The sequence below is a fragment of the Phoxinus phoxinus genome, assembly GCF_949152265.1.
Source record: "Phoxinus phoxinus genome assembly, chromosome: 19".
Classification (NCBI taxonomy): Eukaryota; Metazoa; Chordata; class Actinopteri; order Cypriniformes; family Leuciscidae; genus Phoxinus; species Phoxinus phoxinus.
The window spans coordinates 13,756,998-13,784,514 of NC_136894.1; the positions used below are offsets into that span (position 1 = coordinate 13,756,998).

At 37.0% G+C, this 27,517-nt stretch overlaps 1 protein-coding gene across 1 annotated transcript; it reads right to left on the reverse strand.

Moving 5' to 3' along the window:
• eepd1 (endonuclease/exonuclease/phosphatase family domain containing 1) lies at window positions 1–27,304 on the reverse strand. Its single transcript, XM_079589867.1, has 7 exons — window positions 25,054–27,304; window positions 12,894–12,945; window positions 4,661–4,771; window positions 1,783–1,917; window positions 1,070–1,205; window positions 623–817; window positions 1–470 (listed from the first exon to the last, which is right to left on the reverse strand). Exons 1-7 carry the CDS (start codon window positions 25,884–25,886, stop codon window positions 274–276), a joined length of 1,659 nt encoding a protein of 552 aa, XP_079445993.1. The 5' UTR covers window positions 25,887–27,304; the 3' UTR covers window positions 1–273.
• Window positions 27,305–27,517: the final 213 nt, after the last annotated feature.

The window sequence follows — 27,517 nt, forward strand, 5'->3', positions numbered from 1 at the left end:
AGGTTGTAAATATTGATTTATTATTTGCACTTAAAAAGTTTTGGCACACTTGACATTTGCTTCTTCATTTCACTTAATTTTATGTACATGTTTAATAAATCTGTTTAAATATCTCTCTCATTATATTGTTCTATATTAAAATCTAATGTTTGTTGCTTTAGAATCTCTACTGTACATTGAACAAACAAAACAAAAGGCAATCATGGTGCACTTCTCTCATTCTTTCATTTATATTCAGTCAGTCATTGTGTTAGTCCAGACGCGTGTAAAAGGTCATCGCTCATGTTTGGACATGGTGTCTCCTCTCTCCACCACTGCCACGCCATTGCCACTGCACAGGTGCTCCTTCAGGATGATGTTCACGAAGAACTCAGCAACTATAGGACAGTGCTCGGACGCCACCCCGCCCCACGACCAGTTATCGGGAATCCATGGATTGGTCAGGCCCTTCCGCACCACCGAGCAATGACCTGAAGGGGGCAGCACAAACACATACGCATAACACTTTCAGTCAAAAGTGTGGAATCAAAGTTGTTTTTGAAAGTCTCATGCTTTCCAAAGAGGCAGAGCCGACTTGTTTTAAGAGTAAATATTATCTAATGTTAAATCTTACACCACCCACCTGTGTAGATCTTTTTGAGGGAGCGACTGGCCCAGATGTTGTCCAGACAGTGTGAACCCTGCGGTGTGCGAGTGCTGATGTTCGTAAAGATGGATGGCGCGAGGAGGGCAGAGAGTTTTTCTTTCCTCAGGCACTCCATCTCAGGGCTGTCGGGAGCCATGCCAAAGTGACCCAGCACCAGCAGCTCTCTCTCACCTACACCAGCAACACCAACAGAGAAATATTGAGGGGGTGTTGGCATCATTCATGTCCTCAAGCCTTGTTCATTTCTCTCCTTGCACTAGAACACACAGTATCAGTCAATACACAGCACAAACATACGACCATAAAGACTACGATTCCACCTGATAGCACCATGGAGCTCGCTGACACGGACACATAACAGATAAGGAGCTCTTGTAAGAGTGACTCCTGCAATGATGCACTAAGTATCATGTTAAAACAGACCTTTGAGAGTTTCCTGGATACCAGAGCTCAGCCTGTAAGCCTTGAGCTCATCACAAGTGTTTTTTCCTCTCTGTTCTGTCGGCGATGGTGCTGCTGTCATGTGCAAATTGATCAGCGTGAGCTCAGAAGATCCAATCTGTTTACAGAGAAAATTGGGTGAGAAATCATTCAAATGTGAACATTACCTGTTATACAATTAGATGAGATGAAAGAGTCAATAAAGTTCTCTCATTTCTGTTTTTAAAGAACTATATTTAACTGTTTATTTGATCAAAAATACAGAAAAAAACTTTCATAATGTTAAATATCATTTCAATTCAAAATACATGTTTTCTATTTCATACATTTTAAAATGTAATTTATTCCTGTGATGACTAAGCTGAATGTTCAGCATCATTACTCCAGTCTTCAGTGTCACATGATCCTTCAGAAATCATTCTAATATTCCGCTTCGTTGCACAAGAATGTTAAAAATAGTTGTGCTTCTTAATATTTTTGTTGAAACCATGACACATTTCTTCAGGATTATTTGATGAATATAAAGTTCAAAAGTATTTATTTAAAATTATTTTATTCAACTTTCTGAATAAAAGTATTCATTTCCATCATTTATTTTTACTGACCGCAGACGTTTCTGTATGTGAACTACATGAACTAACTGCATAAAACAAATTGTTTGGTAACAGATAAAGCTGTATTCCAAGTTTACTTACATAAAAATGTCCCAGGTATGGCAGAGGATGAGGATGCTTCCCATTACCATTAGATGCAGAATTTTCCAAGACAGTGGCATCCTTCATTTCAATCCCAGAAGAGCTGTCCCACAGGAAACCGGAGTACTCGGCAACCTACAAAATTACAGCAAAACCATAATGACCAGGATCTGCCAAGTAACATTCATAACCCAACAACCATACCCATTATTAAAGAGAAAAGGCATTTTAATCATGACAACTCAAGTCTCAGAATATTTGAGCATTTTATTAAATATATTAATGTTAATGTATTTTGTCAAGTGAGCATTGACTCGCTACTGTTACAACATACACAGACACGCTTTGTGAGTGTGTAAAATATGCTGCTGTTGCTGCATAAATAGACGTACATAAATCCCATAGCAGATCTAGACAAGTGGAACTGGGGGAGGTGGAAGGTTCCAGAGTAAATCTGATACCACGCTGCAGGACTAGCTTATAGCAAACAATGAACTACACCATTTAAATGTTGAGTAAGCAATCTCATTGGCTGCAAGGCCAGCAGAGGCCAATCAGCTTGTGACATGCCGTAATGATGTGATTGCTTGCATATTGCATGTAAAGTACCCATCAGCCTGCGCCATCTAGAGTTTCATGACTGAACTAAATATATAATACAACTCTTGCACTTTATTTTCAAGTTTTGTGTGAGGAAAAGGCTGAAATGTAAGTATTACTTCCCTAAGAACACAAGTATGAAAAAGCACAGCCAAGACATTTAGCAAAACATCTTTTGTGTTCCAGAGAATATTAACAAATATACAGGTTTGAGGTAATTACAAAATTTTCTGAATTAAATTGATCCAAAACAGTGTTGTCCACTAAAATGAACTAAATGAACTAAAACTATTAAAAAAAAATTCATTTATTGAAAAAATAAAGCCGAAAAAAATAAGTATTAGATGAAAAACTACAAAATAACAGCAAAATTACAAATTAAATAAGAACTAAAATTATTAAAATAAATAAATTTAAAGCTAGATTGAAGAAAAAAAACCCACCACAAAACACAAATTACTAAAACTTAAATTACAATGAATACTGAAAATACAAAAATAAAAGCCAATTCAAAATATAAATAATTACTATAATAGTAAATAATAACAGTAAAATAACACTGGTCCATTAACCTTTATAACAATGGCTGCTGCATAGGACAAGTGAAGTGTTTCTTTGCAGCACAACAAGACACGGCGACTCCATATTTGCATAGATAAAAAGAGTGCATGAATTGTGGATTGTTTGTGTGAGCTGTGTGTTTAACTAAAGGCCACTGCATCATCATGACTGGAGTGTGTTAGTTTGGTTTAACAGCCTTTGTGCCTGATGTCCAATTTATGTGCCTGATGTCCAATTTATATGCACAGAGGAAGCACAGCTAAGAGATCAGGGGAAAGGTATGTGTGCATCACACACATGTCTTCTGAAAGTGTCTTCAGATGTGGCTTTAATAGAGTTTGAACTGAAAGTGTATGGTGATTGTACTTATTGAGGTGCAAATGAGAACCAGGATTCAGCTTACATGTACTTCTAAAAACAGGAACCTGAATTATAAGAAAATTCCTAATGTGAAATGTAAAAGCACATGAGGGCTTATAGACACTTTCTCTCTCCAAAAGCACACTGCAGTAATCAGATTTCACAGATAGCTCCACTATAGGAAAAAAATCTGCTCTAATACATCGATTAATATTAATATTTACAGTAATGCTCCATGATGAAGAGCAGACCTCTGTGACATTTCTCCTGCGTAATCTCATTCATTTGTCCTACGTGAAGGCACAGTCTCTGTGGAGTTTAAATCTGCCACATGTCACCGGTAAGATGTTTCCTGTGTGTGTAAACAGCGCTATCCAGAGAACATCTTGTGTTCGGCCAGACACTTCTAGACATGGTCAAGGTCTTTAACTATTGTGTAAGGCTTTTATTTCAAATTCATGTTCTCAATCCTTAAAATGCAGTTTCAGATGAAACATGAACTCTGTATTTCATTTATTTATTGAATCATTTACCTGTTTGAAGGCGAGACATTACAGGCAAGACATTTGTTTTTTCAAGATTTTGGCCTTTTGCCTACATATTGTCATTTTTCAGACTAGTTTTATTTTATTACACTGTCTATTTGCGTCTGTAGATTTTAACTACAATAAATATATTGAAAGGTTTTCTCATTTACTGAGCCCAAAATCTCCACTTCAGTAGCACTTGCACCAGTTTTGTTCCTATCTGTATATTCTGAAAGTTTGTTCATATAACATTTGCCTGATTTATGTAACGTTATCTCTAAAAACATGGTGATTATGTTTACTGCCTGTTGATGGTATTGTCTGATTTATAGAGCGAGAGAGAGGAAAAAAAAAAAGAGATATCCAAAACCCCCTTTGTAAAAATGTATAACTCAATAAAAATCCCTACCCTATAAAAAAAACCTATAATAATCAATAAAACGAAACAAGAGAGTTGAACCTGGCTTTATCCGATATTCAGATTTATGTTATCCACAGTAATCCACAGAGTAAAAGTAATTACTTTTATGATGCCTTTACTACAAATTTTTTTAATTTTTAGGCGAACTAACCCTCTAAATATTACTTTTCAGAAAACTTCTTAAAGTACAGTGATTAATCAACTGGGAAAGTATGGTGACATCTGCTATTTCACCTTTAGTGTGTTGCCTTAAAGGAGAACGAATCAGTGGACAGCTTTCTGTATGATGCAACAGCAGATATTTGCTAGGTAAGGCAGTTGGTAAACATTTTGGACCTTTAACCCCATATCATTTAACCCTGAACATTTTTAACGTTTGCATATGTGTGGTGCAGGGGTCTAAACTTACATTACTGGACTGTCCGGTGGGACAGTCTGAAACGGCACATTTCCACAGGCCTCTGGCACTCTTCCACTTGCGTACGCTGCAGAGAGTGGGCTGATTCAGCTCTGCACAAAACTGACACAAACAAACACAAAGGATAGCTGATTAGCAGTGAAAAATTAAAAAAAGTATTACACTTTGTTTTGGGGATGGCAGGAATTGTTTAATTGTTTAAAACGGAGTCAGATATTGGAAACCTAACAATATTTGATTTTTGGGTTAACTATCCCTTTCAGTGGGATTTAGATCTGCACTTTATTGCTTGCCACCTCAGTCAAATGCAGAAAAAGGGTGCTTTTCGAAGAGTTTAGGGTCATCTTTCCTACTAAAACACAATGCCTTTGATGGAGATGCAACTTTCTGATGCTGTCGTGCGTTTTACATTTTGATTTCCTCAAAGCAGACAAACCAAAGCATCTGTAAGTTTGCAGATAGACCTCTGAATCTTCTAGTAAACAAAACCTGGCCTTATCCAAGTACGTGCTGAGCATGCTCACTGGAGCTGGGAAATCTGATAACTACATGTGTCATTCCCATTACCTCAGACCCCTCCCCAGTTAGGTCCTATAATTAACCAGGAGCAGTAGGGGAGAGTTTCCTGCAGGGTACCAGGGGACAGAACCAGAAGCTGCGCTAGCATCAGCTGATCTGTAAAGAGCGCTTGAGGAATGTGGGCAGGACAGAGAGACGTTTAATGCAACAAACCTCTCTATTGACGTTAAAACAAACTCCCCCCAAAATACCTCAGTCCTGGTGCCAAATATGTCTTGGCTTGTGGGTAATAGAGCTGCACAATTAATCACTAAAAAAACAATGCAATCTCGATTCAAATCCACACGATCTCATTCCTAAATGACAACAATTCGCCTGTGTCTATTAAACCTTTGACAAAATTACACTGGAGCATTCAAATCTGCATTTTTTTTTGCACGTTGACCAAGAGAAAGCAGTTATCATTTATGTACAATTATGTATTTTCAACCACACAGTATCGTTATTTCCATGTTACAAATATTCAAATTATCACAGAAGTACTGGAATAAAAGTTTATAGTTCGGATATAAACACTGATGTCTACGGAAGCGATCAAAATAGAGCAAAATCACCTTTTGAAAGTAACATGGCGCTTCAAATAACTATAGTATCGATCGCATTGATTGACTTTAAAAAAAAAAGATTTCTCATTGAATCATTCATTCAAGAGATTCAGTCAGAATCGTGGGAGAATCGTTATTTGAACCAAAAAAAAAGTTAATCCAGAATAATGCAACTCTAGAGGGAAGTGGAGACAGTGTGAATAGCACAATGAGGAACAAGCGCCCAGTAGTCACTGTAACTAAATACAGGTGATGACGTCAAAGAGGACTTTGGCATTGTGTTTGTCAATGGATTCGCTAAGGTCTGTACAATCTAATTTACCACAAGATCAAACCACTTGTGGAAGTCGAGCAGAGGATTCCCACACATGATGACGGAAATGATGGTGAACCGTGAGCACTGAGCTGTTGATCATGAACAATTACTGTATTCACTGGCAGCTGTCTAGCATCCTAACCCTCATAAGTGATTGATCTGCAACACTTCAAAAAATGATGTCCTAGACATTCAAAAAAAAAAATGTAATAGCTGAATTCTTGGCGAAGAACCATCACCTATAATCTTAAAGAGAGATATACCAGAGAAGCAGTGTTATTTTAGTATTTATATACTACTATATACTAGAGCTTCACGATTAATATCATTCATAAATGATTCACCTGTGTCTATTAAAACTTTTGACAATCAAACCAGAAACATTGAAATCTTCATTTGCACTGCCTCTTTTCAACCACACAGTATTGTTCTTTCTGTGTTACAAATATTTCAATTATCACAGAAGTACTGACATAAAAGTTTATAGTTCAGATATAAACACTGTTGTCCACAGAAGTTATCAAAATCGAGTAAATCACCTTTTTAAAAGAACTTGACGCATTAAATATAGATTGTATTGTTACACCAGTAGGTGGCGACGAGTGACTATTTGTCATTGAATCATTCATTAAAGAGATTCATTCAAAAACGCCGATTCATCCAGTATTGAAACAAGAGAAGTATTAATGAGTGAGTCGTTGAATCATTCAATAAAACCGATTTAATAAAAAAAAATTATTTCAAATTAATTAAACATTTTTAAATAGATGGCAGCAATTAACATTTTGTCAGAACCTCTAGTAAATTACATTATTTTGTTAAACAGTTTGTTCAGAATCGTGATCTCTTTTTGGGGGTTGAAACCAGTGATTCTCAATTTACCCAGAATCTATATACCATTATACTATATAGCTTTTATTTTACAATTTTAAGTTTTATTTTAATTTTAGTTCAAGTTGTAGTAATTTTATGTCCTTTTATGCTGCTTTTTAGTACTTCAACAAAATTATTTTAATTAGTTGCCAAGGCAACAATTCTAATTTTCATTTAAATGTTTCAAGTTTGTTTTTATCTAATTTTATTTGTTTGTTTGTTTTCCATTTTATCATCTTATTTCAACTTTATTTATTTCATTACCAAAAATGTTCAACAGTTTTTATTTTAACAATGCAGAAACGCTGCTGTTACTAATGGTAAAATCAATGCAAAAGAGCTCAGCAGGAATCAGCCACTACTATTAAGGCCTTGTGAAATAGGTTATTGAATCAATAATATTATATAATACGTATTCTGAATGACAAAATAATAATATTTATTATGTTTCAAGAAATTAGTAGTTCATTCACTCCTGGGAAAATGTAAGTACAGTTTTTTTCAGATTATTATTATTTTTTTTTTTCAGAATTCTATATTTACATGCATTATTGATAAACCCCCCCCCCCCCCCCCCCCCCCCCCCCCCCCACATATTTACATTGAAGGAGTGAACCTGAGCCATAGACTTTACGGAGTTGCTCACTCTACAGGTACAGTATGTGGCAAACACAAAGAATGCTTAGCTTCACTAGGCGATTGACTGACAATTTCCATGAGAGCATGCAATGTGCTCTGAGGGTGACAAACAGAAATTTAGCAAGATGAGGAGGAGACGTTAGAGGGAGTGCCTTTATATACTTTCGAGAGGTTCTTTTGCCCGCTAATAAACTGCGGTGACGCACAGCACAGCTCTGGTGTCTAAGGGAAGTCGCTTTGGTTCTGAGGAGTTCAGTGGAAATATGCATTATAACAGAGGAACAGCTAAACCACAAACTCCATGGAAACCAAGACAAGCTATAAACAAACAGCCCAACACTCACTCTGCGTTCTTCAAATCTTAGTCCAAGTGTCGTGGCTTTTTGTCCATGTCTATTAGCTTTATGAAGATCTACAGGGGGGAGAACAAGTATTTGATACACTGCCGATTTTGCAGGTTTTCCTACTTACAAAGCATGTAGAGGTCAGCAATTTTTATCATAGGTACACTTCAACTGTGAGAGACGGAATATAAAACAAAAATCCAGAAAATCACATTGTATGATTTTTAAATAATTAATTTGCATTTTATTGCATGACATAAGTATGCATAAGTAGGCATAAGTATAAGCAACAACTGTTGGCGCAATTATTAGAAAATGGAATTAGTTCAAGATGACGGTCAATCTCCCTCGGTCTGGGGCACCGTGCAAGATCTCACCTCGTGGGGCATCAATGAGCATGAGGAAGGTGAAGATCAGCCCAGAACTACACGGCAGGACCTGGTCAATGACCTGAAGAGAGCTGGGACCACAGTCTCAAAGAAAACCATTAGTAACACACTAGGCCGTCATGGATTAAAATCCTGCAGCGCACGCAAGGTCCCCCTGCTCAAGCCAGCGCATATCCAGGCCCGTCTGAAGTTTGCCAATGACCATCTGGATGATCCAGAGGAGGAATGAGAGAAGGTCATGTGGTCTGATGAGACAAAAATAGAGTTTTTTGTTCTAAACTCCATTCGCCGTGTTTGGAGGAAGAAGGAGGATACAACCCCAAGAACACCATCCCAAACGTGAAGCATGGAGGTGGAAACATAATTCTTTGGGGATGGTTTTCTGCAAAGGGGACAGGACGACTGCACCGTATTGAGGGGAGGATGGCTGGGGCCATGAATCGCGAGATCTTGGCCAACAACCTCCTTCCCTCAGTAAGAGCATTGAAGATGGGTCGTGACTGGGTCTTCCAGCATGACAACGACCCGAAACACACAGCCAGGGCAACTAAGGAGTGGCTCCGTAAGAAGCATATCAAGGTCCTGGAGTGGCCTAGTCAGTCTCCAGACCTGAACCCAATAGAAAATCTTTGGAGGGAGCTGAAAGTCCGTATTGCCCAGCGACAGCCCCGAAACCTGAAGGATCTGGAGAAGGTCTGTATGGAGGAGTGGGCCAAAATCCCTTCTGCAGTGTGTGCAAACCTGGTCAAGAACTACAGGAAACGTATGATCTCTGTAATTGCAAAGGTTTCTGTACCAAATATTAAGTTCTTTTCTGATGAAACAAATTCTTATGTCATGCAATAAAATGCAAATTAATTACTTAAAAATCATACAATGTTATTTTCTGGATTTTTGTTTTAGATTCCGTCACTCACAGTTGAAGAGTTACCTATGATAAAATTACAGACTTCTACATACTTTGTAAGTGGGAAAACCTGCTAAATCGGCAGTGTATCAAATACTTGTTCTCCCCAATGTATATGCCAGTGTACTCAACAAAAAAATTCACCAGACCAACAGTAGACATGAAATTCACTCTATTTTCTAAAGTCATGTTATTATTAGGGCATGTTTACACGACAACGATATACTAAAAACAGAAAGTTTTTTTCCATTGCGTTTTTTTGTGTGCAGATGACAACTAAAATGTTTTATAATGCTGCCAAACCAGTAGTTGGCGAGGTCACTTTGTAAAGAAGAACTATGCAACTATAGACTGAACACATAACACGCATGTGCATGACGTCAGGGTTTTAAAAAATTCACAATTTGTAGTTTACACAGTGATGATTGTATCGTTTTCAAAAACCTGCACTTTGAAGCCTGTTTTCAAGTTTGCGTTTTCAGGCGCCGCAAAGCGCAGTTATCGTGTAAATGAACAGCCAAAACGCACACATTTTTTTTTTTCAATTTTAGTTGAAAACAATGTTGTGTAAACAGAAAGCACAGACTTCTCTTTTGTGACTTATGCTGGACTTCTGCAATCATGTAGTTTGCTTAAACTAAACACCGATTGTATTGTACAAAGCGTTATACAAATCAAGCGGTTAAAAAAAAAAAAATGTCATTGAATCATTCATTGAAGAGATTTGTTCAAACACGCAGATTCATCCAGTAATGAAAACAGTGAAGTATTTATGAGCGAGTCATTGAATTAATTCCTTCAAACTGATTTTAATAAAACCAAGTCCTGGCCTATATATATATATATATTTTAATAATATGTTACACTCAGATGGGCGTCACAATACGCAAGAAAAGATCTGTTGCTACTTGCGTTACATCACAACTTTTACCGTTTTTCCTCAGGGCAAACAGACCGAATATATTGTTGAAATCTGCTCGCGCATATAAAACGCACTTCAAAATACAAATGTCCTTACCATCATACCACCCACAACTGACTAGCAATAGCTGTAGCAAGATGATGATTTTGCTGGGCTGTGTCCTAAAACGAGGCTACTGGCTATTAATACAAATGCGAGCACAACTTACTGTTTCAACAAGAAATCTGTCAGCAAAGGAAATTGGGGTTTTAATCTACTACTTTCTGCTCAACGTTTTTAAAAATGTGACAAATCAATTAAATTTAAGATAATATGCTGTCTTTGAAGTCATAATATGAATTAGAAGTGTCAGGATTCCATGAATATCATTTAGGGAATGATGGAATTCCAGACATTGTCTAAACAGTGTTAATCTCAGACTAAGCCGGAGTTCAGAGAGACATTCAGAACACGATGTCATTTCATTCTGAGCCAAAAGTCAAATAAGCATGCCTTCCCATCTCGGTCTGTCCAGTCAGCACTTGCGAACGGCACTTCGGGTTCACTGCGGCATGACACCAGCAGAGAGTAGCGCTGTTAAAATCAGTCATTCATGGCCCATATGACTCCCAGTTACACAGTAATGGCATCAAGAATAAACTCAAGGAGAAGGAACACAAATAAAGACTGCAAACAGAGAATTGAGTAAAGTAGTTCATTACCAGACACTTTTATAACGCATTCTACAGTACAATCCATGAATTCCAATCCATGAACAAGTTGTGGTTGCCAGATATTTATTGTTAAATAGCAATATTTATTTGAAATTATGCTAATATCCAATTACTTAAATCTTTTTTTTTTACCTTTATAATATATTGACATCCACCTTGGTAAAAAGAAAGTCACATGATGAATCAAAAGTTCAACATTCATAAGTAGCTTTTCCGAGGTAAATACTAATATATAGAAGTTGCTTTCACAGTGTCATGCTCCGTGTCATTCACATACATACAAACCACTATCACGGACACATGTAACACTAAAATAAAGCAACATACATTCATTTAACAACATAAAATGTAACAAATCCCTAATGCAAATAACTTGTATCTAAAAGCTAATTAGAAACATAAATATTAAAAACCAACAAATGTAGTGTAACAGAGAATGCTGGGAATGTCACTTTACGTTTTATTTATTGTAAAATATAAGATGACTTGGTTCTTTTTCACTTCCAAAAGATGTACATTTAACAGTGATTTACTGTATAATTACATAAAATGTCCCATCAGATCTATTACAGTTTTTCATATAGAGTAAGGGAACTTACCGTTAACCAATTTTTACTGTCTCTTGTTGTCACAACAATTGAGCGATTAAATTACTGCGCATTTATATTAAGTTAAACTCAGCTTTGCAGCATAGCTAAAGGTCACTCGTGTTGTCTTAAACCACCCACTCTTATTGAAAAATAATTATTTCAGGTCACATTGTCATTGATAATCACTGTCAGTGTGTACGCCTCTTTGCATGAATATTTAGTCTGGACCTCAAGGGCGCAATGGTGATCAGGTCATAGCTCACACACTGCTGGGATTGAACCAGCAACCTTCCAATCACCAGCCCCGATATTCCCATTATGCCATACCAAATAAACATGATGTGTCCAAGAAAGACAAGTAGGAGAGTAAGAACCTCTCCAGTCTGCAGTGAAAGAGGATATGGGAGAAATATTGGTTGACTTTGCCCTTGTCCTCTCACTGACAAACTGCTGCCCTGCTAACCTACTTTACTACTCTATTCCCAGCGTCAGACACTGCGGAGAAGACCTCAAACACACAACACACATAGCTATTTGTGTACATGGTCATAATGGTCTTTTCGAAAATTGAACAAAAAGACCATACGTTGGTTTGACCATACATGATTTTCTTTACTTTTTTCGACATTTGGCTTCATGGGAGGGGACAGATCCTGAGATCTATTTTGGCGTGATTTACTTGTCACAATTCGTTGATTGGATAAGAATTCTCTGCAAAATCATAATGTAGTTCTTCCCCAGGAATTCCGCAGTTAAATAACTTATTTTTTAAGTAAATGAAATAATGCGGGCTGATAGCTTCAACAAAATCCTACACATAAGGGATAATGTACATCCAGCCAGTTGTTATCGTAAAATAAACCCCCAGCAGGAGTCTCGAACCACCCTGAAGGGGTTTATTTTGCAATAACAACCAGTTGGATGGACAGTATCCCGCTTATTACATGGCTACTTGCCATATAAGTAAGTAAATGGACACAAAATATTGATTTGAGTTTAAATATTTTACCAGCTCAATAAATGCAAAGCTTCCACAAAAGAAAAAAGCCAAGCCAAGCCAAGACAAACCAACGAGCATTAATGGTGATTGGGACATGAAATACAGATTCGAGAAGAAAATGTTTTAAAATCTTGTTTATTATCTCATAATCCATTACAGTGTTTTATTTTACAGTAAATTCAGTTGGTAACTGGGCCGCAAAATACACCAGCTTTGTTTGAATGAAACGAGAGCGAGCACTTCCGCGGTGTGATACGAGAGACATTAAAATAAGCGCCGGCCTTAAATACACAGACGAGTGTCTTTATACAGCGTTGCTTTTGACGATGGGTATTATAGTTATGATAATGAGATAATGTTGTGATAAAAGGAAGAGGTGTGTGTTGTCTGTTAAATTGTAACACTACCTTGTCTAGAGCCTCCCGATCGGCCAAGTCTTGAACCGCTAGCAGCTTAATGCTGGAGAGAGGGAGAGAAAAACAAGGCATGTGAGACCACTAGTATATCAACATAATTGAATATTTAATCAAACAAATTAACAATAAGATTGTTTGTATTCAAGGTGTGGTGCCCACCCCACAAACAGATCAATAACGTCTTCAACTGCATCATTTAAATCCGCCGGCTAGCACTTTTACCTCCTGCTGTGTGCCGGATCCCATCAGCATAAATTATATATCTTGCAAACACAAGAACAAACTCAAGGTGACGACAGTGGAGGTAATGACAAAGCTCTGGAAGCAGTGTTGATGTTTACAGCCCTAATAACCACTGAGCCGTTTGTTTTCGAAGGTAATTCTCCTGGTTATTGCTCAAACAATATAATACAGCAAACAGCAGATGGTTCTGTGAATGAATATTTCAGAAATAATTACTCAAAACACACAAGCAAAAATTTCAAAGCTGTGCTTTTCATTAAACAAGTGTTGGAAGTTAAGATTGCATATTATAAACTGTCAAACACACACAAAAAAGGGCATGTACATGCAAAATTGGTGGGACCAAAAGTAAAATTGTGACAATCTGCCATTGAAAACAGCACAGTGAATGAACACTAAATCTCAATGTCTATGGCTATTACATCCCTCAGATGTGCTGTTGTTCACAAAACGTTTAGGAAAGTCCGCTTTATTACCGGACACACCTTTTACATATTTAAGAACTCACGGTCCCCCAAACCCAACTGTCTCTGCCCAGAGTCAGACATATTGAGAACGTCATATTGAGAAGTTTTTTTTTTTCATGCCATATGGATTAGACAGCACTTCCAGGACAAACTTCGGCCTTTAACTGCACTTTTGTTATATTTTTACCCTAAAGAATTGTTTAATTTTTTCAATGTTATAATACTGTTCCAATTGCAACTTATGCAGTCAGAGATGCATTTCTATATCAGCATTTAGACATATTTTAGACACCAAGTTACATTTTAGCACGTTGCATTTTATGCAGTACAACACTGCCTTGTGATTTTTTTAAAGCCTTTCTGAGAATTTGCCCAGGACAGTGTTATTTTAGTATTAATTATGCACTATTATAGCATTTATCAAAACTTTGAATGAATTTTCATATTTTTATGTTTCCACTTTAATTTTAGTTGAGGTTTTAGTAATTTGGTCTTTTTTTTAGATTTCATTTATTTTTATTTCAGTTTTAGTTTAGTTTAGTTCCTTTATTGTCCACTAAACCATCATTCCCACTCCATTCACTTTAACTGCTTTGCCTAACACTCATTAATATTCATGAGCAGATGGCACGACTGACTGGAATTCGGCTCGTGGTAGATATACCCAAGATTCAGGGACTGGCACGCATACACACACACACACGATTCAGGTCCACTGACACCGGACACACAATATAAATGACATGCTGGTCAAATTTTTAAGACACATAGTCTACACATTCATTGTCCATTTTATTCCAACGGAATACTACAGTGCATATGCATAACTTCATTTAGACCTCTTCTGAGGTCCCTGTCTCTACAGGAATGTTTATCTACACTGAAGCCATTTAGAACTTCAAATTGGAGCCACAAAGCAGAGCTCAGAAACCAACTATACACAAATCAATTATACTGTACTGTACGGTCATGATGCACAGAACACTCCTGCAGGCTTTACCCGAGTTCACTGCATTCACTGTCACAGCAATTCATTACATTGTCAAATACAAGTGCAACATTTATCCTAAAGCATTTAATTTTTTCGATGTTAAAACACTGTTCCAATCACAACTTATGCAGTTAGCATAAGGTCTTAACTAAGGTCTGTGGATATCACAAGTTAAAAATATTTTACGTTTTATTTAACGGCATGAAATACATCAGTAATACCGCCCTATGATTTTTGTTTTTACTCTAAAACCTCATTCAGTTATACACAAATGTGGACATGTGCACATTCAAGCATTTCATACAGTGAGCTTAAACAAATCTTTCTTTTACAGAGAATTTAGTTCACAAACAACTGACAGTCGTGACCTAAATGATTTTCATTTACAAAAAAATAAAATAAAAATCGGCATTAGTAACTTACTTTTCGCGGCATCAGAGGCACGCACTCAAGCTCCGGGGATCTTGCCTCATTTTAAGTCAGATTTGTGAATTCAGTGAAATGTTAACTGGAGACTCACTCTGAACAGATCATTGAATCAGTGAGTTGTTGAATTGAGAACGGATGAAAATCGGATCGGTGCAATTCATGAATGAATCGTTCAGTGCAATTTGAGAACAGATTAAATGAAAAGAATCAGCTCGTTCACTATTCGGACAGCGCTATCGCATCACTGAACGGGTGACGATTTCTTCAGTTCAAAACTAAGCAGATGTAGTTGAGTAAAAAGTACAATATTATGCTTTGGAAAGTAGTGAAGTAAAAGTTTCCCAAAATAAAAATACTCAGATTAAGTACAGAGACTTGAAATGTTTTACTTAAGTACAGTAACAAAGGCAAAATACTTCTTAACTTTCCACCACTGTAAATTACAGCATGCTTTACCTCTGATAATACTCTCCTAAAATTGTCCTTTTGTAAAATGGTGACTGATCAAGAAAGAGAAACAGAGAAAATAAAGCAATACGACAGGAGAAAGTCCATCTTTATTTTCCAGCCAATGCTGGAGCTGATAACTCAGATCCTGTTTTGAGAACAAACAGTCAGACAGACAACACCCAGTTCCCTCATAGGTGAGCACACGGTGTGTTTGTGTGCGTGTGTGTGTGTGTTTTGCTATCCCGGTGGGGACTTTACCCTGAATGCACACAGACAGTCACTAAATTGAGGTCCCCATTTGGAAACAAGCTTATAAATCATACATAATGAGGTTTTTTGAAAATGTAAAAATGCAGAAAGTTTTCTGTGATAGGTACGTTTAGTGTCAGTGTCTATGGAGGGTCCCCACAGAGATAGCGAACCAGACGTGTGTGTGTGTGTGTGTGTGTGTGTGTTTATTTGGTATTTACGTGTGTTATAAAAAGTTTATGATCTTTTCATACCTTGCCCAGTTATCAAAACTCGGTTCAATAAACTTCAACATTGAAAACAAAGCAGCTGCTCACTCATAAAATAATAATAATAAAATCTCATAAACATTGATGGACATTAAGCAGTAAAATTATTATATAACTAACAAAGACAACATTTTAAAATGATCACGAACCATCATGTGTACAAGGCATAAATGGCATTAACTTATTTGTACGGTCTATACGACTCTGAGGAGGGAGTGAGTGCCTACAGTATGAATTCAATTGTTTTCTGATTTTATTTTTGATTTAGTAAAATGACTTGATTTTTGTTTGCACAACACAATTGTTTGTTTCATGACATAACTTGTCTGTTGATAATATAGGACTGGCGTACCTTTTCAGCCAAATACAGCTATGTTATAAAACATAAATCCATGCATTTAGCATTTTATTTTTTCCATGGAATTGTTCTTTTAAAATAATTTGTTACAATTGTTAATGACTTATGGATCACGAACCACAGTTACAATTAACTTTGCAGCATGTATTAGTCTAGATTAATGTACATTTAAAAATACTATTTTTTTTTTACATTTCAAGTTGTACAAATTCACATTAATGTATTATGAACTAAAGTATATCATATGTATATGGACATTAACCAAGATTAATGAATGTTGTAAAGGTACTTTTTAATCTTTAGTTAGCTATTCATGTTAGTTATTGCATTAAATAATGTTAATGTATATAACATCATTACAAAGTGCTACCAAGGCAATGCTCCTTTCACCAAAAATCATTTAGTTTTATTAAAAAATTAAATAAAATACCACATCAGATAAATTGAAGAACAGCGTTTTATTCTGCTTGTTAATTGTCAAATACAATTGAGTATGATGAAATTATGCGGCCAAACTTCTCATTCAATGTAATCACAATTACATCACAATGTCAAACAGATTCATGAGATTTTAGCCAGATAATGGAGAACGTGGTGGTGTTTATTAGTGGTTTATTGGTGTTTCCCTGCAGAGGTCAAACCCCAGTGGGCTACTGGTTCATGTTACTCCTCTGCCTAACTTGGTCTGTATTACTGTATGATAATCTACAGTATATTCTCTTTCCATGCCAGTTGAGTCATATGTTCCCTCACATAATTCTTCATCTTGTTTGTGGTCTTGTTGCATCAAATATTGCATTCTATTCAACTCAGAATTTTCCACTTGGAAAAGTGCAATAGAGCACCTCTTGGCATTAGTGCACAATCTGATGTGCACGTGCATTACATCATGCGGACACGGTGGCACACAAAGCAAGTTACACAGTTAATGGTAAACAATTCCTCTTAAGCAAATAAAATGTATCAATGAGTTGCAGTTCTTATGATGATAAAATCTGTTTAACAAGCATTTGCAGAGATAGATCTGAGAAAAACTTTGTAAATGACCTTCTCTATTGGTATAATTTGTCACCTGTAAAAAAGAAGAATCTACAATCTACTCAATAAGAGTTGCATATATTTTTCTTAAATATTCCTGTCTAAAAACAGCATTTCGCCACCTTGGAATTATAAGGTTCTATCTGCATTCTGACTGGTTTTGAGATATTGAGCTTTAAAGTTTTTGCATTCCATTTGACTGTGTAGAAAGAAGCTTTTTATTTTCTAAATAAAAAGTTCCAAATTGTACACAACTTAAAAAACAACATCACATAATATAAAGTGGTCACAGAATAAGAATATGTGAATAACTAAATTTTTACAAAAATGTCAGATAGAACCTTATCATTCCAAGGGGACGATTTGTTAAACTACATGCAAAAAACATCTTGTTCCAAAGTTACTGGATTTCATTCTGACAGCATGCAGTGCCTGTTTGCTGGCCAGCATCTTTGCCCGTTCACTCAAAGTGACGTAATAAGGAGGAAATGGGAAGTTCGGAAAGCATTGTTTCTCATTTCACAAATTCACATGCAAAGAAGGTGTTTACATAGAAGCAAAACTCATCTCATTCCATTCAAAAGGTCACACAGCCATGTAAAACTACTCAGATTCTTATTTAAATTAAAATTAAAATTAAAAGAATGTTCTATTGTAGATGCAGTCACTGTTCTGAGCAGTGCTATTATTGTTAATTTTTGTTTTTTTCGTCAATTGAAATGAAATATTAATAAACTTCAAAACGTAAACAAAAATTAGAACTGTTGCTTTTGGTGAATAAAATTGCATTTCTTAAAAAGTTGAAGTGCTAAAACTACCAAAAAAGAAGAAGAAAAAACTAATTACAAATGACAAATGCTTATAACAAAATTACTAAAATGGAACTGAAACTGATTTTTTAAAATAAATATAATATATAAATAATACTAAAATGACACTTGGACTGAGCTGGTCTTGTTCGGCCAGTTTGTCATCTAAACCTTCCAACACATTCTTCTGTTTTCTTGAGTCTTTATTTACATATATTGACAAATTAGCATATTTTCACATAAGCAAACAACCCTGTTCCTCAAATCTTTGCATGTTATAGACCGGGTCAAAGGTTACCCGTGGCTGTGCAGCATATAGCGCAACAGCCTGGTCCTAATCAAACAGTACGATGCTATTTCAGGTGTAGAGTATGTAAAGCTGTACAACATTAAAAAAAAAGACTTTGGTAAACCAAGAGACATTATAAAAAATTGAGAGATCACTAGTCGTTTTCAACGGCGACCTATTTGTGTTGTATAATCTGTCAGATAAACCCACCAATCAGACAGTAATTACTTTATTTTTTACTGAGGCTCTAAAATGATTAGTCACATGGTATTTCTGCGTCAAGTTTGACATTAAAAATCCTGTATGGGAAAGACAGCAGATTCCAAATCAAATTTATCCAAGGGTTCCAATACAAGTCGAGCATCTGCCATTGAGAAAGAATGGTAATGTAATGTTAACGGATAGCTTTCAGTTTCTCCAGGTATTATAGACCATTCTCAAGACTACAAGTATAACCGAAGCAGCAAATGAACTGCTCAGTGCTAATACAACAATAGTGACAGTTCAATCAATAAGAGCACGACTCAGACAAGGTTCAACTCTGTCAAAATGTAACTGGCGAGTCTGCAGTTCCTAACGTGTTTGGCAGTTCATTACAGCACTAAAGGAAAAGCATGGAAAAAGTCCTATGCTATGATACACACACACACACACCAACAAATAGGTCTACACATCCTGTCACATTGTGCCTCTTCCAGTACTTGTTTTAATAATGCTGCTAAGCCGTTTTGTGTCAGCAGAAATGGAAAGGTTTCCAGAGAATTGAAAATGACGACTTTGATCCGAACGCGTGTGTCCCTGAGGTCAGTCTTGGAAATAAATCAACAGCAACTGCTTCTTTCACACAGTCTCTCATTCTTGTCAAACTCTCCACAACCCAAACATGTCAGTCAACACCTTGTTTTTGTTGCAAGTAAACCTTTCAAAACCCAATTTATTTTGCAATAAAAATGAAAGCTCTTGCAAAACTGACTGTGACACTCAACATCCTATGTAGTGTGGCAGGGCCTGAATTTTGGTGCAGGATTGTGGGTATTGCACATCATTTTACTAACTCCCACAGGTTCCGCACTTATGATGCGGGAAATTCCCACAAACATATTCAGTGTAGGTTGAATGAGAACATTAAAAACACACAGATTGTCAGATCAAATCAGTAATTTGAAAACTATGCGTGATGTAATTTCACAAACCAGCTACCGCGTCTCTCTCACTTGCGATTGATTTAAAACCATTTAGTAGCCGCACATAAAGCCGCCTCTCAAAAAGCCTGAGAGTACAAAATTGAGTTTGTTTTTGCAGATTATTGCACTTAAACAATCACATACTTACAAAATTATGTCAAAATGCCCGCCCTCGGCGCCTCGGCGAGTATTCACGTAAAAACAGTTGTAATACCTTAGTGATAAACAATTGAAAAAGAAAACGCATGTGAACAGACAGGATATTGGATCCGAGCTCTTAAAGTGGCAGCAGCCTAATATACCTGCTGTTGTCTGTGCCAATAAATGTTAATCAAACAACAAAAGACAAAGAGAAAAATCACTCACTGCTCTTGATTTAATAACTTTAGTTGTAAGGATTAACCTGCATTTAATTTATTCATGTGTTATTTTACTTGCATAGATTACTTTATTTACATCTCTGTACCTGAATTAGGGTTGTCAAATGTACTGGTACTACAGGTACCAGTCGGTACAAATAAAATAAAAAATAAAAATTGCCGGTACCAGCATTTCAGTAGTACTGGTAGTACAGAGTATCGGGTATATTTGCTCCACGTTTATAGATGCTGCTTTCAAAAATAGAAAAAAAAATTACAACTACAGAATAATGTCAGAAGTAGAAAAAAAAAAAGCAGAAACTGAAAGAGAGAGGGAAGCAGAATTAAGTCAAATGAGGAGCTTTTGCACAGACAAGCATTACTCTTTTGCTCCAATAAATATAGTGTCAGTCTGATATTCCAGTCAAACCAAAATTACACATTCAGGACAGGAGATTAGAGATCTGAAACTGTCTTTTTGTAGATAGGTCATCATAATGTAGTACAGCACCATGGAGACTAAACACGTGACGTGTGCCACAGTCACAAAGTTGACAGATTAGTCAGATGAGTCGGATTGTTTGGCTTGGTGCGTGTACAGTGAGGTTACTACAGGCCGTCTCTGCCTACACTTTTGCACGAACTATAGTAACCTCTGATCAAGCAGTCTGATGGCTTCCTCCACCCTGTGTGTTTAAGAGACGAGAGGGTTTTAATATGTCCTTTTACCCTGATAGCAGATCAGACGTCTACCAGGTAGCGTTAAATTTACAAAAACAACTCAAACTGGAGACCAGATAAGTAGCTAAAGGAGTTTGTTGTGTTACACAGCAGTGGTGAGCACACTGGCGGCTGGCTCAGTTGTGATGACTGGAGACTGGTGGCATTGGGTGACCTGCAGTGACTCCTAGATAGAGATGTTTGTCTGAGATGTTTACACTAAGTATTATGCTTTGGTGCCAGTTGGCTATGAAAATGAATGATATTGCAAATCATGCAGCTTGTTGAGAAGAGTTAGGCCATTACTTTTCTACGGAATGTGACAAAATGGGCGAAAAATCTAATTTGAAGTAAATCTTTTCTATTTTAATATATTTTAAAGGCAATTTATTTCTGTGGTGGCAAAGCTACATTTTCATCAGCCAATTCTTCAGTTTTAAGTGAAACTTAAAACGAACGTTTTTTCAGAAAAACTTACTGACCCTAACCTTTCCGTGCTGATGTAGCTGCAAACGATTGTGGAGAATATTTGACCATTTCATGTAATATTTTAGGGAATGGCACTGGCAAGAAAACTCATGACATCCCTCATGACCTTCACTTATCTGTTCAAAAGCCCCAAATCCAATCAGACAGTAAAGTGAGTTTTCATGGTTATCTAGTCAATAGGTCAAAGCACCAGAATGGTTGTAGAGATTCTCAAGCGATTTATACACTATACTAGACCGTATATGTATCAACAGATAATGACACTTTTGCTTTAAATCATTACTATTGGTATCAATATTTACTTCATGTTAAATCTCACGTCTTCTCCCTCCAACCATTGTTCTATCACTAGAGACCTGGATTTTCCACAGACAGCAGAAAAGTGGCTGATCTCAGCTCAGTGTTACGAGTCATGTGCGCAGTGCGCTGTGGTTCCTGCAGAAATAAACATCTGATAGGACGTTTGATTTAGGGTTTCGAGAAAGTATAGTCATTTCCTATTCAAGGTTTGTTTGGATCTAACTGAATTTTTCATACAGTTTTATTGACATTACAACCCCATGTGAGTTCTCAAAATATGGAATTTGTAATTTTGTAAAGATGTTCCACCAAAATCCACACAACAGTGATAAACCAACCTCGAGAGATTCTTGTTGCAGTTTTGCAAGCTGACGAGTTTTTAAATGCCGCAATATGCTGGAGCATCAAAAAAAAAATCTACCACAGCAATACTAGTTAAGTATCTGCATATGACCTTGCACCGGTAGAATCAGGTTCTGTAGAACAGTGTTTCCCAACCTTTTCTGCCCTGTGTAAGGCTCAAATACCGCTTCATCACATTGTTATTTTAGTATTATTTAACTATTCTATTTATTACTCGTCTGAATGAGGTTTTATTATATATTGTTTTATCGTTATGTACTTCTGTCTTTTTTAGTAGTTTACGTTGTTTTATTAATTCCATTTGGCTTTAATTAATTTATTATCATTTATTTATTTTTAATTGCTTTATTTCTAAATTTTCATTTACGATTTGACTTAAGTTTTTCATCTAATATTTGTATTTTATTTCAGCTTTATTTCAATTTCCAAAAAAACCTTTTAAAGGGGTCATGACATGACAAATCAAATCCTTGATCTTTTGACATATCCTGCAAGTTGCATAGCTTAAAACGTCCTTCTTGATATAAACAAAGCGTCTATTTAATCAAGCTCCAAAAACAGCTCGTTTGGATATTGTGGGATTTATGACATCACACACTGGCGAATACATGTTTGTATTTGTATGAACCCACTGGAGTTCAGTCACCTTATGGCTGACACTTGTCTAATGTCTACACAGGATGCGAGCATCGCATCTCATCAAAAGCAAATTACCCATTACAATTACTGACGCTGTCTACACTAGATGGATACAGCATACAGATGCCCGTTCACTCTGACGCACTCCAGGCGCTTGAGTCTGCCGACAAGAAGACAAACGGAAGAGAAAAATTTAAGCGTAAAATTAAACATTTGCCGTTTAAAGGATTAGTTGTTTTCCTCAAAAAACTTAATTTCTCTTCCACTGGGGAAAGAAAGACATGGATATATTTGATGGCATTGGGGTGAGTAAATTATTAGGAAATTTTCATTTTGAGGTGAACTAATCCTTTAAACAGCTTATTTGCTAATTTCTGCAGAGACTCCAGAAGGATACCAGAGTCATGAGTAAGTGGATGGTTTATTTTGAATGGCGTCCTGGTCCCGGGACGGAGGATTATGTGTTTGTTCTGAGAATTTTTCCTGCAGATTGTTTTGTAAACGAGGCACAGTGTAATGGAGAGTTGGCCAAGTACTTTTGTTGACAGATGAAGCAGTCAGCTGTATTGGATCTGACAGCAGCTGTCGCAAACTGTAAGTAAATGATTTCACAATGCTTTGTCCGTAAATTATGCTTTAATGTTTTTTAAACTCACGTGCAATAGTGAGAGGGCGTTGATACCGTTTCCTATGCAATGGTGTAAGTCAATCATAACAGTGGCCATTTACTGACAAGACTTAAAGGAGACACTGTGTAAAGGCCCCCTCAGACAGACCTTTTCCACAAATATATTTTTATTTGAGCAAAAAACTTTATTAACATTAATAAACATAAGTGAATTAACATAAGTGAATCTCAAGGAACTTATTAAAATAAAATAAAAATCCATGTCATGTTTTTTTTAGTTAATGATATCAGCACTGCTTCCTCAACACCAAACCAGAAAGTTTTTTCTTAACTCAATAGATATAATTTAGTCAATTTTATAACAAGCAAAACAATTATTGATAGTTGAAATATCACAAACATTTTGCTACCAGTGTTCTCTACACACAATTTACTCACGTTTTGATTTCTTTGTTGAAAAAGAAAACAAACAAACATTAGCAATCACAAATAATTATTTTAATTTATTAATGAAACAAAGCAAAATCAAAAAATCTTGAACATATTATGAGCCTCTTGGTTGAGAATCCCTGCTTTATTATACATGCATTGCTGTAACAGTGTACAGCTTTCAGCACTGATGTAATTCACAACACTAACACTATATTCTCCTTGCCGATACTACTACTATTTCAAACCCCTTTAACACACACACACACACACACACACACACACACACACACTATACAACAACCCTCCCAGAGTCATGACAAGAATGAGGGCATGTACCTCAGCAACACCCTGAGTGAATTAGCCTACAATATGTGTGTGTGCATGCCATGGACCATAAAACAACCAACAGTATAAACATTTATCTTCTAGAATCGATAAAACGTAATAAAACATGGGCAGTGCTGAATTCTAACGTGCAGTCAGATTATCATGAACATCCACTAAAGACCTCAGTGCCTCACTGCATGTGATCCAGCACTGCAACACACGCCAGCTGGACTGCCTATATCCACTACAGTACAGCAATAACCTGACACACCGTTTCTTCAGCACTTGCAAAAAACTAAGTATGTGATTTGAGGATAAAGAAATCCTCAGAGGTTGTAACGCTTCACAAATTAGTTTTCAGACCATACAGTGCAAATGCAACAAAAAAAAAAAAACCAAAAGTTAATTTCATTTTTTTTTTCTGGTTACTTCTTCAATGGATAATTGCCATTTTCTGTTCTTTTTTCAATTTCACTAAATTGTGACTTCAGAAATTATCATTTGAATGAATTAAATCTAACCAAATTTCCAATTTTACAATATATATTGATTTTAATAACTTAAAATGTACTCGGTATACTCAATGACTCGAATTAGAGTCACAAAATAATTGATCGGGACATCCCTAGTTAAATGTTTTACACTATTATTCACTTGTAAACAGGTCCAAATGTCCAAATACCTTTACAAAGAAGTACTGTGATGGTATCAGATAATAATACCATGGTCCTTTAATATGTAACTGTACTGAATGACTACCATACTCATGTAGCCTATCATTGTAGTTTGCATGGTAATCAATGGTCTTTAAAAATATATATAATATAGACCATGTCCAAAACACATTGTGCATGTCCGAAAACATGGTAATATGAGTGTACTACAAGTCCAAGCTATTTGGATGGTACACATCCAAAAACATGGTATTACCATGAAACATGCATGCCCACAAGCTATTGCCATGGTAGTGTCAAAATATGATTATATGATGGTACAAAATGGTATCATGACTCATAAAGGTAGGCTACTTCAAAGAATAATAAGGTAGTGTGAAAAAATGATGGTATTATTACTTGTCTAAAAAAGACATTAGTGTTGCAACTTAATAGTTTACTCACTCATTTTCTAGTAGGGTCATACAGACGACCTCTTTGACCCCAGGGTTGTTGGCCTTCTCACTGGAGCATCGCTGCAGGTTCCAGGTGGCCACTCGCACCACGGGCTTTCCATCACGCGTGCCCGCTGGAGGCTCCACGCAGGGCCGGACAGATGTGACGAGCGGTGGTCCTCCGAGTGGAACGTCCATCTCATCGCTGCGAACACTGAAGGACGTGGGGCTCGGGTGCGTGAACCCTCCGTTCGTGTTCGTGGAATGAGTCCTGGACCGCTCCACGAACACCTGGAAACGGATCCTGTCCAGCAAGGATGAATTTATGTTGGCCACTTTGACCAGGTCTTCGATGCTTCTGAACGGGCCGTGCACGGAACGGAACTCTACGACGTTCTTGGCGATTTTCTCGGTGATGCCGCGGACGCTCATGAGCTGCGGCGGCGTGGCCGTGTTTATGTTCACGCCGGTGCACGGCAGGTGCTCGTGCTCTTTGCGCAGGGATGAAGGAGAGTGATTAGACGAGCTGTTCTTGCTCGACACACAGATCTCTAGTTTAATCGCCTCTAATTTAGTTGCACCGACTCCACTGACTAACGCCAGGTCTTCTACTTTCTTGAATCCGCCGATGCATTCCCGGTACTCCACGATGTTCTGAGCCACCCCGCGGTTCACGCCCGGCAGAGTCATGAGCTCCTCTTCGGTCGCGGTGTTGATGTTCAGCCGCTCCTGATTCACTAGTATGTGGCTGAAGTTGCATGCCGCGCTGAACTTGCGTTTGCCCTGGCAGAAATCCGTGGGGTCCTTGGGAATGGACCGGTGGCATCCGAGATTCCCACCCATGTGTCTCGGTGATTCAGTTCGGGAACTGAGAATGAAACCCGTCCGGATCCGGGTGGCACATAGACTAATTTTGATTGAACTTGATATTTAAAGCCAGGCACGTGCAGAGGGGGGGGCTTTGGGTGCTCGAGCCCCTGCCCTTTTTCAAAATTAATCAAAAGTGCCCTTCTCAAACATATATCAATGATAATATTGTGGTCAATAAAACAAAATGCATTTGCTTATAATTTACATGACAATGTGTACAAGACTAAAGTAGCCTAAATTCACGTTTATTTTTACGTTTCTGTCAGTCTGAGGTGTCGTTGCTATAATGCGTTGCTATGGGTTGCGTCACTTGCGTCAAGTTGTGCGTGTCTTGCTTCGGTCTTGACTGACGGTCTCCATTTTCGAGGCTCTAATACTCCGGAGTAGTGTGTGGGCGGCAGGCATAACCGTAGCAAAAGTTATGCGTTTTAAAATGAAAATGTATTAGTGTACACGTAGGTATCCCACACAGTCTGCTTGGGAACCGATGCTCTCGAGCGTCTTTCAGTGAGTAACGTTATGCTCGACGGCAGGAAAAAAAAAAAAAAAAAACTTTTTTTTTATTACTATTATTATTTTTTATAATAAAAGGTTGTGTGTCGATTCAATTAAAAATCCACATAACACATATTTTAAAATATTACTTAATTCGCTGAAGCCTGTTTGTCATGCATAATACACCGACCAATCGTCATCTGGCACAAGAAGTTCAAATATCATTGGACGGTCATTTATAAATAAATCATTTGAAAATTACATGGACAGACGAATTTACATTGAAGTGATCTGAATCTCCGTCGTTGAACTAATGGATGTTAATTGACTACAAACCAGCACCAAAAGTAGCATTAATGGTAAGTATAGTATTCAAGTCACTTGAATTTAGGCCTAGTCTATATATTGATACACCGTTTACATTATGAAACTAGTTTGTTAAATGAAGCCCAGGCCTACAGTGTAGGCCTATTATGTGAGGTGTAGGCTGCCTGACAACAACACGCGAAATGGTGACTTTATTATTTTAACATTTTTGCACACACAAATTACTATTTTTTTTTAAAAAGAAGTCCCTAATGCGCTTTAAGCCTGCATTTATTTGATCAAAAATACAGAATTTTTTAACTTTAAAAATATAATTTATTTCTGTGATACAAAGCACATATTTATATATATGCCCCTTTTTATATTTGAGCCCCTGCCCCTGAGGAACTCTCTGCACGTCCCTGTTTAAAGCTGTAATTTCTTTAACGACTTCTCGTTAAACATACACGAACAGATATCGCTGTAATCTCTCTTATCTGTGTCAGTACTTGCAGAAATCCCCATGTTTTCTCAGTCTCGGAGCAGAACGAATAGCGTCCATGTCAACGCGCATCCAGGCAGACTGAACTGAAGTGAACCCTAGCGCGATTTCTATGTCGTACTGTCCGATTCGCGAACGAATTGTTCTTTTGAACCAGAACCGACTCTTTTTAATGATTCGATCGAATCAATTAAAGAAGGATTCATGAATCACTGGACTTTAAATGCTAGTTCAAGTGGACAAGAATTAATATATAACGTTTTAATAATCGTTCTAATTCTAAGAAATTAGGAAAGTGCAC

What these genes read in the sequence shown, in the direction of transcription:
- eepd1 (XM_079589867.1), bottom strand. Translation starts at nt 25,886, where the DNA reads ATGGGTGGGAATCTCGGATGCCACCGGTCCATTCCCAAGGACCCCACG. An exon ending in CCACCGGACAGTCCAGTAAT is followed by an intron (nt 1,918 to 4,660) that starts GTAAGTTTAGAC and finishes GTAATTTTGTAG; the next exon opens with GTTGCCGAGTACTCCGGTTT. An exon ending in CATACCTGGGACATTTTTAT is followed by an intron (nt 1,206 to 1,782) that starts GTAAGTAAACTT and finishes CTCTGTAAACAG; the next exon opens with ATTGGATCTTCTGAGCTCAC.